This window comes from Pecten maximus, chromosome 1, assembly GCF_902652985.1.
Source record: "Pecten maximus chromosome 1, xPecMax1.1, whole genome shotgun sequence".
Taxonomy (NCBI): Eukaryota; Metazoa; Mollusca; class Bivalvia; order Pectinida; family Pectinidae; genus Pecten; species Pecten maximus.
Window position 1 is genome coordinate 38,638,544 of NC_047015.1, and position 14,512 is coordinate 38,653,055.

A 14,512-nucleotide genomic window follows, 5' to 3' on the forward strand; every position below is an offset into this window, starting at 1 on the left:
GCCCTGTTCGGGCCACGAACTCACGATCTACGGCACCCAATCGCCTAGCCAGAAATACCCGTAGCTTATACCGCTGCGCCACATCGGCGTTCTTAATTAAAAAAGAACGTTTGATCATCGTGGAAGTCGTCTATTAGATGATATGAATACCTGGATCGCAATGTTTTTACATACATGGATGCGAATTGTACACATTTTACAAATATTCATCACAGTACAACTACGACAGGAAATTCAAATCTGTATCTTCGGATAACCAACACATAGTGCATATGATACATTGTGGTAATTATTTGACAAAGTAACACAACCCGAAGATAAAGATTTGATTTTCCTGTCGTAGTTGTACTGTGATGAATATATATATATATATATATATATATATGGGATACATCGCCTAAACCAGCATTTCCCAAAAATAACATCCATAATAAAGAAATAGTAAACAATAAAGCGCAATAAAACTGTGACTTCTAAAACTTTGACTATTGAGAATTATTTTATACCTCTCCAGCCTCTTTCCCTACTTCATCCTTTTTTATCTTTAATTTTTCCCATCTTATCATGTCGACATAAATATGTTCTCAAAAGCTTGTTAGTTTGTTAAGGCAGTAATAGTTCTCAAGCATAAGAGATATTCTCTGTACAGAAATTCTATTTTTAAGTACACTATAGCTGTTCTCTGTACAGGTAATATATTTTAGTACACTATATCTGTTCTCTGTACAGGTAATATATTTTAGTTCACTATAGCTGTTCTCTGTACAGGAAATAAATTTTAGTACACTATAGCTGTTCTCTGTACAGGAAATGTATTTTAGTACACTATAGCTGTTCTCTGTACAGGAAATATGTTTTAGTACACTAATAGCTGTTCTCTGTACAGGTAATATATTTTGATACATTATAACTGTTCTCTGTACAGGAAATATATTTTAATACATTATAACTGTTCTCTGTACAGGAATTATGTTTCAGTACACTAATAGCTGTTCTCTGTACAGGAAATATATTTTAGTACACTATAGCTGTTCTCTGTACAGGAAATATATTTTAGTACACTATAGCTGTTCTCTGTACAGGAAATACATTTTAGTACACTATAGCTGTTCTCTGTATAGGAATTATGTTTCAGTACACTAATAGCTGTTCTCTGTACAGGAAATATATTTTAGTACACTATAGCTGTTCTCTGTACAGGAAATATATTTTAGTACATTATAGCTGTTCTCTGTACAGGAATTATATTTTGATACACTATAGCTATTCTCTGTACAGGAAATATATTTTAGTACACTATAGCTGTTCTCTGTACAGGAAATATGTTTTAGTACACTAATAGCTGTTCTCTGTACAGGAAATATATTTTAGTACACTATAGCTGTTCTCTGTATAGGAAATATATTTTAATACACTATAGCTGTTCTCTGTACAGGAATTATATTTTAGTAATCTATAGCTGTTCTCTGTACAGGAATCATATTTTAGTACACTATAGCTGTTCTCTGTACAGGAAATACATTTTGATACACTATAGCTGTTCTCTGTACAGGTAATATATTTTAGTACACTATAGCTGTTCTCTGTACAGGAAATACATTTTGATACACTATAGCTGTTGTCTGTACAGGAAATATATTTTAGTACACTATAGCTGTTCTCTGTACAGGAAATATATTTTAGTACACTACAGCTGTTCTCTGTACAGGAAATATATTTTAGTACACTATATCTGTTCTCTGTACAGGAAATATGTTTTAGTACACTATAGCTGTTCTCTGTACAGGAAATACATGTATGTATTTTAATACACGGTAGCTGTGTGTTGTACAGGTATTATGTATTTTGATACACTATAGATGTTCCCTGTACAGTAAATGTGTTTACATAACATTTAATGTAAGTTAATATTTGGTTTACAGTACCGTAGTAAGTAGTAGAGGCATCGTCATATTTTAGCGATAACTCGAATCTGATACCGAAACAGAAATCATATGTCATACATTTCATCTATGGCAATACACCTTTTGCCCCTCACATTAGTATTTTTTTTAATGTGGGATAAATATTTAATGATGATTAGTTTGATATTTTTTTTAGATATCATACCCTGTATAATCTCCTGACATGATATCATACCCTGTATAATCTCCTGACATGATATCAGGTAGTACAGATAACATTATATTAACCGACAATTAAACACATCAGCTTATTATGTTATGTTTAGGCACTATCGGCGAAGGCGTTAGTGGTTATCAATTTGCTGCAGTATGAAGACCGTGAACACAGATCATGTGACGCGTTCGGCGGTAGATGTGACATCTATATGGAAGTGTGCTCCTCTCAGTAAGTAGAACTAGCGTACTGTATGATGTTCTGTTTTTGTCACGATTTACGTTTATAATGCGGAAGGTTTCGATAAGATATTTTTTGTTTTACATATATGTGTTGCTGCTTTACAAATTGAACTACTTATCTAAAATGGTATATGCTTATAGTTCAGCAGGTGTTTTACATATATCGGTCGGATAAATTAAATAATAACTTACTAACTTAAAATACAAACTGGTCATAATTTTTTTTATACCATATGTCATATTCCGTTGCATAGTGTGCTTAAATTGTACAATGATCGGAAAAAAGGTAGAAAATATAGGCATAATAATATTAAATTAAATTAATCCCGATTATTACGTCATAACGGTAATTAATTCAACCTGACACCACACTTTTTCAATAATAAGAAAATGCTCCGGTTTACTCGTGTTATTGAGGTGTATAATCCAATATACAATGTATATGCATGAACATATGTTTTCGATATCGCTTGAGAAAAAAATCAATCCAAGTCATGAATTCTTTTATGACTTTTTATCAGTGAAATTTTTCGGTAACACTTTTACAGCCAGACACAAGTGAACAATCGTCAGAAACCTTGATACAAAAGTGCATGGAACAAACAAGTATTGTTAGGGTTTTCAACGAGTTTAGGTCAAATGGGGTCTTTTGAGAAATTTAATTAACAGGATATATAATACTTCGTCAATAAAAGAAACTATACTTTAACTGTATAACTATAATTTTGGTATATTACAGTACTCGAGAGATAGTGTTACTATAGATACTTTGGATGACAATGACGTGAAGATACTTGCAGGGAGAGGAGAAAAGGAAAGATGTCCAATGTGTTACAACGGGGACAGCATATCGCATTTGCCTGCTTACGGTAGCATATGGTTGGACAGGCCTGTTCGTTCCCGAACATGCCGTTTGTTTATAAAAGTTATTTGCTTGTATTGTTTTTTTTTTTTTTTTGTATTAAACACGTCGCATTTCGTAGAACAAATATATGTACATATCTATTGTTTTTCTATCTAATTGTTTCCCTTAAAATTGGAAGAAACTTCGTACACATATTGTATCTCAATGTTTGACTTCTTATGTAAATATTCCGATTTTTTTCTATTCCAGTGAATGTACGAAAAGAGATGTCAGCAGTAGAGTTGATAACACAGTTGGCTTCTTGTTCAAAGATCAACCACATACACAACAGTACAATCCTTCTAATTGGTTCCTGGCGCGATGGAGTGGGGTGAGAATTGTCATACATAATTGTGCATGCATGATGCTTTGAAATAAAATATGCAGCTTGCTACGAAAAATGATTTCATGTTATGTAATGGAATTATGAATTTGTTTCATTTTAAATGCAATTTCACAGCGTTATTTGAATGAACTATTCTCAAAGTGAATGACTTTATACACATTATTAAGTAAATGCTGATAACAGATTTTTAAAACCACAAAGAAAACATTGGACTACAATGATAAGCGAACACTGGGAGTAGGCAGCTGATACGTGATTGTTAATAAGAACGTTGTTTTACAGAGTTTCCCTATAACTGTACATATATATGATTACGACTGGGGTAGTGGTGATGATGATGTAGGTACAATAGGTTACACATTCAATGGACGTACAGGCGAAAGCACTAACGTGACAACTTCAATACCAGGGCACAATATACGGTATGATTTCATTGTGTTACTTTAAACATAGTTCCAAATAAACTTAACAATAAACGTCATGATTTAATTGATACAAACTGTGGATGGGTTACTTTTAAGTTTGTACTATTATTTTCAATCTCCGTTATTTAGCTCATTCAAAGCCACGTAAGACATCACATATCCGCCGGACTATGCATTACGACAGCTGTTACCGTTGGATATAATTTGGTTTAAACAATATTTTATTAATATTCAAGTACTAACAACATCACAATACAAATCATATATACTTATAGGATTGGAAAGCAAGCTAAAATCTTATATCGATTCCTTTCCTTAAATATATCCTATCTGGATATAATTTGACGGTGGGAAATAAAATTGGTTTATTTTCAAAGTGTTAAAAAGCAGTGATAAACGATGTATTTGTTTATTCTTAGTATCTTATATCTATCGGGTCCACCAATCATTTTTGTCAAAAAAGAATGAATATTTTGCCTTTTTCAGATTGATATTTCAAATATCTGTGAAGTGTCTTCCTTCATATTACGGCCCCGACTGTACTACATTCTGTAGGGAGAGTACACACTCACACTGTAGTGTTAATGGAACAAAGATCTGTCAACGAGGTTAGTAATCACGGTTCTATATGTTCTTTATGATCACGTAGTGTAAAACCCTTGTTTCGGATTGCTGGTTAATGTATATGTTATGATACTCACTGAATGATAAAAATGGGTCTAGTTCTTTTCTGTGATCGCCAAAAGAACAGCCAAAATGAAAAGGGTGAAAAAGATTATATTAATTAGGCAGTGTATATTAAATTATGACGAATGCTTTTAACACATGAAACCATCGGTTTAAGCATTGATTTAGCAAATAAGATTTATTGATTTTAATTCATTGAGAGATTGCTATATATAGGTATTTTCTTTACAGGTTTTACAGGAGTGGACTGTAATATTGACATAGACGACTGTAAACCTGGTGTATGTAACCATGGAAACTGTACGGATCTCGTCAATGGTTATCAATGTACGTGTGCAGCAGGCTACACAGGACAACACTGTACATCAAACGTGTACTGTATGCATAATCCATGTAATCATGGCAACTGTAAAGGCAGAGTAAATGGATACAGCTGTAACTGTGATAGAGGATTTACAGGCACAAACTGTGATACCAACATAAACGACTGCATCTCTAACCCCTGTCATCATGGCAACTGTAGTGACAGAATAAATGGATACAGATGTAGTTGTGATACAGGATTTACAGGCACAAACTGTGATACCAACATAAACGACTGCATCTCTAACCCCTGTAATCATGGCAACTGTAGTGACAGAATAAATGGATACAGATGTAGTTGTGATACAGGATTTACAGGTACAAACTGTGATACCAACATAAACGACTGCATCTCTAACCCCTGTAATCATGGCAACTGTAGTGAAGGATTAAATGGATATAGATGTAGTTGTGATAGAGGATTTACAGGCACAAACTGTGATACCAACATAAACGACTGCATCTCTAACCCATGTAACCATGGCAACTGTAGCGATGGGTTAAATACGTTTATATGTATTTGTGATGCTGGGTTCACAGGGGAATATTGTGATATCGACATCAATGACTGCAGTTCAGATCCCTGTCACCAAGGTAACTGTACTGACGGCGTCAATAATTTTACTTGTGAATGCGAGGCCGGGTATACTGGAACTTTCTGCGAAACATATATTGACGGATGCGTTCCACATCCTTGCAATGATCGTGGGGTATGTCTCAGACATGTGGACGGTTATTCGTGTCAGTGTATTTCTGGATACACTGGAAATAGATGTCAAACAGAGTTACCCACATCGTCCATGCCATCCGAAACGACGCAAATATCATCCACATCTACAGTAAAACTAACGTCATCTGAAACAATGTCCGAATCGTCCATTGCAATGTCTACTTCAACCGTAGCAATATCGACGCCATCAAAAACAGTTTCTACGTCAATGAAAGCAATATCTTCACAGGAAGCAATATTATCTACGTCATCCGAAACAATATCTACAGTCATCAGGATCAAAATCTACCCCGTCAGAGATAGTGTCTAGATCAACGAAAGCAGTATCTACGCCACCCGAAGCATTGTCATTGTCAACAGTAGCTATATCTTCGTCATCAAAAACAGTACCTACGTCATCAGGATCAAAATCGAACCCATCAGAGATAGTGTCTAGATCAACGAAAGCAGTATCTACGCCACCCGAAGCATTGTCTTTGTCAACAGTAGCTATATCTTCGTCATCAAAAACAGTACCTACGTCATCAGGATCAAAATCTAACCCATCAGAGATAGTGTCTAGATCAACGAAAGCAGTATCTACGCCACCCGAAGCATTGTCTTTGTCGACAGTAGCTATATCTTCGTCATCAAAAACAGTACCTACGTCATCAGGATCAAAATCGAACCCATCAGAGATAGTGTCTAGATCAACGAAAGCAGTATCTACGCCACCCGAAGCATTGTCTTTGTCAACAGTAGCTATATCTTCGTCATCAAAAACAGTACCTACGTCATCAGGATCAAAATCTAACCCATCAGAGATAGTGTCTAGATCAACGAAAGCAGTATCTACGCCACCCGAAGCATTGCCATTGTCAACAGTAGCTATATCTTCGTCATCAAAAACAGTACCTACGTCATTGGGATCAAAATCTACCCCGTCAGAGACAGTGTCTAGATCAACTAAAGCAGTATTTACGCCTGCCGAAGTAGTATCTTTGTCAACAGTAGCAATATCTTCTAAAACATCAACTACACCATCCGAAAGTATGTATACAGCATCAGAATCGATATCCGCGACATACGAACCCATTTCCTCTTCACCGGAACGAAAAATAACATATTCCAAATTTACAACTTCTTCATCCGAAATAACGGCTTCGTCTGGTAAAACAATGCCTACAACATCAAGGATAATGCCTTCCTCACTTGGAGTAACCTCTATGTCATTTAATACCATTCCTATATCTTCTGATGGTAACCCTGTATCATCCGAAATAGTACATACCTCACCCATACCAACGATCCCGAAAGTCTCAGGTGAGTCTGGCATTAAGATTCTCTTTAAAATACAATTAAGCCTTCGAGAGTTGAGAAAATCATTTTTGCTCTTTTCATTCTACGTGTAGTAATTGCAGAGATCGTTCTACTTGATCGTGAAGTTATCACAGAAATTTAGTGAACAAATGTGATTGCTTTATTTAGCTCTACCTTAGTAATCTCTTCTTATACTATGAAAACAGTTATACTTCTACCGCTTCCATGACGTTGCCGAGGGCTTACGACGTATACAGTATCGTAACATACAATTAATTTTAAGTGCAACATTCGTCCTAGACCAGCTGGCAAATGCCACCTGTCTACGTATAGGTCTCGATCACAAGGAATACAAGAAAGCCAATGATAAAAAAAAATATTGCCATTTTCACTATTTTCCTGAAAATATTTTCAATTGCAATGTTTCAGAGGCTGTCCCAATTACCATGGTCAATGTACAGTTGCTAGGTGACGTTTCCGATGAAACGATCAATGTGCGAGATCACCTGCTACAACTCCTAGGATTGTCAAATGCTTACTCATTGGCAGTTACAGCACAACCAAGCAAAATTAGCGGCGGGTTTGTTAAATCTTTACCTACTTGACGTAAATCCATAACATTGTATGCTCATTAATATGCTTAGATAACACATCACCCAAAAATGGAAATTGTGCTCATGCAAAATGAACATAATACCTGCATGTAGCCACAAATTCCGTTTAGTAGACTTTGATTTACATAAAAACACTAAACACACAACGTTTACTTGCATACAATTGCAACATATGTACAAATCAAAAGATTTACTGAAATAAAACGCACAATAATGACTTAAATACAGCACACTACATTTACTTACTTCAGCATAACACACGACACGTCCTGAGGCACAACACACGACACTCGCTTACTCATGCATAACAGGACATGACACTAACATCCTCAAGAATTACACAAGTGTCAAGACTTCCCTAACTTAAACATATCATGCAACATTATCTTAAGGTTGTTTTCTGGTGATGGGTCGCGCAGTGTCAACTAGTCCATTTTAAGGGAGGTTACTATTTGATAATTGGAAACGACGCAAACCTTTTTGTATCTAAAGTATCGGAGTTGCAGTTTGAGTTTGGGGTGGGTTTGTTTGTTTATGTTTTACGGCCAATCGACAACTAGGGTCATTTAGAGTTTGGGGTGGGACAGAGGGTAAATTTTGGTATCATATTATAATCCTTAGGATACCATTTCAACTGTCAAAAGAGCCTTGAAATAAAAGTGTATTTATTTTATATGAATTATAACACATATTATCAACCATTTTTTGTTGAACTACTTCGCTGTGTTGAGGTCTTGGAAAAAAACTTGTTGTTAGAAACACATGTACATTTCAGAAATATTTTTTTAGTTATTATTTCCTTGTATTTTACCAAATGAGTAAAATTACAAACATTTTCTGTTGAAACTCGGTCCAAAAAGAGAAACTAAACATTTGATGTGCGAAAAATTAGTAACTTGAACTGCTATGATCCAAGATACATGTATCTTGCTATTTGATCCAACCACTACTAAATGAAGGCAAGCTTTCTTATATATAGACACAGCACGCACTGAAAAAAGACAAAGGTTGATCAAAACTGTGACTTGCTTGTATATAGGGGATAGTACGTTGTTTTTCGTGGCTATACTGGCTATTAGAACAGGAAATTTGGTTTGAACTAGAGACCGATAGATGGAGAGTTAAAACCCATGTTCTAATCGCCAGTATATCCACGACAAACAACACACTATCCCCATTCGGACCATTTACAAAGTTTTCAAAGTCGATCATTTGGCTACGCCCATACTGGTGAGAGTTTGATCTGTATGTTGACGAAGTGTTGCATTCGGATTGTTGTGAAAGTCCTATTACCGAATATCTAACGAAATATTTGGATTTACTCTGCAGTATACATAGCGATATGTGCGTTTCGACAAAATTAGTGTTAATGTGTTTCCAAAGGTCCAACCGGTATGTGAAGTTTTGTGCACTTGTTCAATTTCATTTCGGATTTTACTTGGCTATATGCCTTGACGCGGACGAAATGACCGTTTTAATCAATAAATGACGGTAAGAACACTATCTAATTTTTTTGTTTATCTGTTTTGTCATAAATTCATCCTTTTTGATCACTTTGTTTCATTCCAATCCTATGGGTCATTAATCATAAATGTTGCGGAGTGGTGAATTACGTTAAAGGACTCGCACAACTAAATCAGCCAATCAGCTGGTGTTTCACCTGAACAAAGTCCCTGAGAAAAATGTATTTCTTAGGTTTGTAGCTGTTTTCCTGAGTAAATAACAGATGAGATGGGTAATTTCTATATACGAGAATAAAGAGTAGGGTCTTGAGGTTTGGACAATCAAAAATATACACTCCTACTGAAAATAGAATGACGTAGGATTCGAGGTGTAAAAAGGCGGGAATTCCCCAGGTGGGGGTTCTCCAGTGTGCTATAAATGTCAGGGTGACTGTCTTTCGAGTACCCGTGTGCTCTTATATGCCATTAAACATATGCAATAACAACATTTATCAGATAGAAAAAACTTTAAACTTTAATTTGATATAAATTTCACATCATTTGAACTTCAAACGAGCAAATGAAGGAATGGGGTCACTGGTAATAACATATAGTAAATCATTTAGTTGTGCGAGTCCTTAAGAAGCGAACTTGACGCCATATTGTTTTTATTAGAAACGGGGCGTGACTTAAGCGCGATTTGCGAGGCATAACACGATTGATCATGGTTCTATCACAGCTTAGATCATGGTCCGTATCCAATCAAAACGCACCATAACTATAGTGACGTTGCTGAAATAAATTAAACACAGTATTAAAATATTTATTATCTCATTTACACTTTAATAGTACAAATACTTGGGAAAAATCAAATAAGAAACCTTCTCCATTGATAAGAAAGTAGATTTTCATTTTCCTTCAAAAAATAAAAGTACAATTAAGGTTATTTCCAAAATATTGAAAATGCCCATTTGTGTGTTTGGAACAGTATGGAATAAATCAAACATAATACTGTATATCATTTATTTGATCAGCGGAGGTAACTGCGTCATTTTTGGTTTTATCTTCTTCAATATTATTTCGAAAGTTGCAGCGCTAACCATTTTTTTTTTTTTTTTTTGGTAAAATAATGATATAGTTAGGCTTTTTCTTACAACTGACAAATTGTGGAGAAACCTTATTTACCGGAAAGTAATTGAATTTTGGTTCTAACACATTAAAATGAAAAATGAAAAAATGAACCGTGAATGTCTGTTTATTTTGTTGTTAACATTGCGTTAAGGACAACCGTTGTAAGACGTACGAAGTAGAGAAAATAATCTTCAACATTTTTTCTTTGACATTTCAATAACTTTATTGAATAATTAACCTAATTAACTTCCTGTGGTAAAATATGCCAAACAGTATAAAATGACAAGGCATTTCAAAGACGACATTGAAAAAAAAACCTCACCAACATATACATTTTATTGTGCTTTGCTGTTTGTTTTGTAACATTTTTATGCAACAGTATTTACTTGCATTGACAAAATTTACTTATTTATTTTAACACATTTTTGAACACTTCATTTTTTAACAGAGAGACCATTACAAATTTGACGATTGTCATCAGCTCAAAAAATCCAAGATCTCAAGTGTCTGAACAGGAATTAGACAATGCCGTAAATGAAATATTGTCCTCTCTAAATCTTCGTGAGTACGAGAAGAAAGTGAGCCCACTTTTGCAAACCTCCGCTGAAAAGGTATGTACCGATATTATACCAAAGTCTGGAATCTATCAATAGAAACCTTCTCCATTGATAAATAGACAAGTTGTTTTCTCCCTGCTGTCTGTTTAAGACGCCCCGACAATGATGTTGGTCTGAAGTGTACATATATATACATATGCTCTACATTGTCACTTTTTAACCTTACCAATAAAAAATAAAGTCATCGTATTATAATTATCAAAACATGTCCTTTGATGTCGTGATCTGAATAACATGTTCATGGCCTTTTCACCAAATGAGGTCGTTTTGTCTGACGTCACTGTATTAGGTATGTTTTTGACGTCATGATTGTTTTTTATTTTGCCAACTGACTAATTGCTTAAATGTACTTAAATAATTCTAATTTATCCTGCCTAAATGGATTGCTGTGACACACTTTATTTTTTGCGTAGTGTTTGGGAGCCTGGCTACATATGAAGGTATTCTACCTGACAATAGTACACACTATACAGCATTTAATGTATGTTTCAGAGTTGGATTGATAACCACACTGTTATGATTGGAATGATTGTGGCATTTGCCAGCGTCCTCGTTCTCATTATCATCATTGCATTCGTGGTAATAAAGAGGAGGTGTGTAAATTTCTTATTTATCATATATGTTTGTTTAAGTTAAGATGTTAGTTTCTTAGTGTCGAGTAAAACAATAAAACGCGTTAAAGGCATTCAATTTGAAATCAGCATTAATACATTTTTCCTGTTTGTTAAACAGGACAAACCATTTGAAATAGAAAACAGCAGTGTTTTTGATATATCTAATAGATTTGCCAAGCTGATTGTTTCGCAGTGAGCTTGTTGTGTGAACTCGTTAGATGTTATCACACTGGTATCATCACGGACTACAGTAATGAAAAAATATATAAATACCCAAAAAATATTTAAAGAATTAAAACGAGTGCAACGCATTCAATATAGATTTACATGGGAAACTTTAGAAAAAAAATAATAAGTACAATATGACCAGAGCTCAGTTGTTCAAAAGGGTTTTAAGCTAATGACATTTTAACAACAATTATAAAATCCTGATAAAATCATTTCTGGTTCAACTAACTAGACAAAATTGTACGACACTATAACTCTCTTCTGTCTCTTCCTACCTATTTATTTCAAGAAATATACACTCACAAGTTTTCACGAATCAAATGATTAGGCTAATCGCCTTTTGAACAACTGATCCCATTGTTCCAGTAGGGTAAGCGCTGTTCACTTCATATACCTTGTAACGCACGCTAGGTCAAATCTAGATAATGCCACGGATTTAAAATGATGTCGTCAATAACTTCTTTTAATCGTATTTTATGGAAACTTGACTCAAGGGGCCGCGGTGGCCGAGTGGTTAAGGTGTCCCGACACTTAAACACTAGCCCTCCACCTCTGGGTAGCGAGCTCGAAACCTACGTGGGGCAGTTGCCAGGTACTGACCATAGGCCGGTGGCTTTCCCCCACCTCCAAAACCTGGCACGTCCTTAAATGACCCTGGCTGTTAATAGGACGTTAAACAAAAACAAACCAAAAAAATGGAAACTTGATCAATGCTTTTATTTTCACTTTGTTTTTGTCGGCATGAATGTGTTGACATTTGCCTATATAAATATTACATGTAAGTAGGTTAAATTGATTTCAATTTGTTTTCTAATCATATGACTGCTATATACCAGTATACAGGTATACTTACAACATCTACATGTTTATACTGGATATCGTCGATGAAGCAGAAGACGCTAACCCTTCCGGAAAACATAGCTTTTTCATTATACATATCTGAAAGGCATCCCTGCAAACCTTTTTTTTTTTTTTTTTGTATATTTCTCTCGTTTTATCGTTTTTGAGTTAGATGTTCTCTAACAATCGAATTATTTCAAATCAAAGATTTATATTGCTTTGCTGATTTGGCGCACTGTATCTACATTGTATGTATTGTTGTATTTGTGTGTACTTCTAATGTGTTTCTGTTATGTAGGAAAACATTGAGAAATAGCAAAGGCTCCTACATAGACGAGGGCATGTCTCTTGGCACGAAACTGGAGTCAGTCACTAAGGAAAAACCGAAAGAGTTTGAAAATCCACTATATGACGACATGGACTGCTAGAGTAAGAAAATTTATGGACCAGGACTACTACATAACGAGAGTCAACCAGAAAATGTACGAGGGGCAGGACTGTCAGAGAAAGATGAAAAGATGATTATCAACCAAATAATTTATGATGGCCTGGGTTGCTAGAGAACAGTTATCAGCCTGGTCTGGTAGAGGAGGGTTATCAAAATGACCATTTATGTGAGGCCCTGCACTTCTTACACGGTTATCCACAACCAAATATTGTACTGGCCTGTATTTCTCTAGAGAATGAAAGCCGAACAAGTCTAAAACAGGACGGTATATGTCTAACACGAGGGTTTGCCAGTGAATATTAAAAACAAGACTGCCGTTGGACATTTAAAAAGAACAGGACCGTTAGTGCATATACTCTAAACAGAATTATTTTGGTGTGTTCACATTTTAGCACATCACAAAATTAGCGCCAAGAATGCGTGCCATTGCAAACAAAGGAGAGAAACTATAATAAGCGTAATCATAATTTAGCTGGACGCTTCCAGCGCGAACATAACTAAAATAACACTTTTCCTGAAATATTGTTCATCTAATGCCAGCAAGATGCCGGAGGCTAGTGAACAGTTATGGTTGGGATATAAAATCATATGAATTATCATGGAAAATATATATAACATAGTGTTGAATATGCAATATTTCCATGTGTCTGTGATATTAATAAGGGCTGCAGCATGTGCGTATGTGCTAACTGGGTTAAAGTGATGATTCCTATTAAATGTGGGGTGCCTGTGAAGGGTGTGTTTGTGTACTTGTATAAATGCGTTCGTGTGTGCATTACGGAATGCAACCGCGAACAGATTCAATAAAACGTTATTTATATTCTATTGTTTTTGTTAAAATGTTGAATTGTTTCAAGAAAATAATTTGTGGCTAATGATTTACAGGATAACTACAGGTTATGTATATACTGTATACGAGCACAAGTTGTCACAGCAGTATGACCTAGCATTATGCGCTTCTTTTTTAATTCCTTCAAATTGTAATACACCTTAACGCTCATAATGCATCATTAATGAGGGATTTTATCTTAGGAGGTATTTATTTGCTATGAAACATAGTTTTAATTTCAGACCGTCAATACACTGGAAAACTAAAATTAAAGCTAAGGAATGAGTTTTTTTCTAATGGTAAAAGATCCAAATATTAATGTTCTTATATCAAAATGTCCCAAAAAATAGTTCTCCAACATTGATATAAAACACCCATTAAAATAATTCGACACAAAAAATAAAATGATTCATCTAAAATCTTAGAATGATGACAATATTTTTTTTTTAATATGTCCTTTGCAATATTTCATTAGCCAAGAGGAGTAACTCCCGTTTCTTACATGTACAGTTTCTTGTGTCTTATGAACTGCACCACGTCGGTTGAATAGATGTTCCCCAAAATGTGGCGGATGTTTATTAGGAAAAGACTTGAACTTCAGCGACTGTCTTTTCTAAATTTAAAAATTAACTTAC

At 34.9% G+C, this 14,512-nt stretch overlaps 1 protein-coding gene across 1 annotated transcript; it reads left to right on the plus strand.

Annotated features, from left to right (window-relative positions):
* The first annotated feature begins 6,138 nt into the window (after positions 1-6,138).
* On the plus strand, positions 6,139-13,873 carry LOC117333001. Its single transcript, XM_033892112.1, has 5 exons — positions 6,139-7,117; positions 7,544-7,694; positions 10,750-10,912; positions 11,411-11,511; positions 12,899-13,873. Exons 1-5 carry the CDS (start codon positions 6,847-6,849, stop codon positions 13,026-13,028), a joined length of 816 nt encoding a protein of 271 aa, XP_033748003.1. The 5' UTR covers positions 6,139-6,846; the 3' UTR covers positions 13,029-13,873.
* Positions 13,874-14,512: the final 639 nt, after the last annotated feature.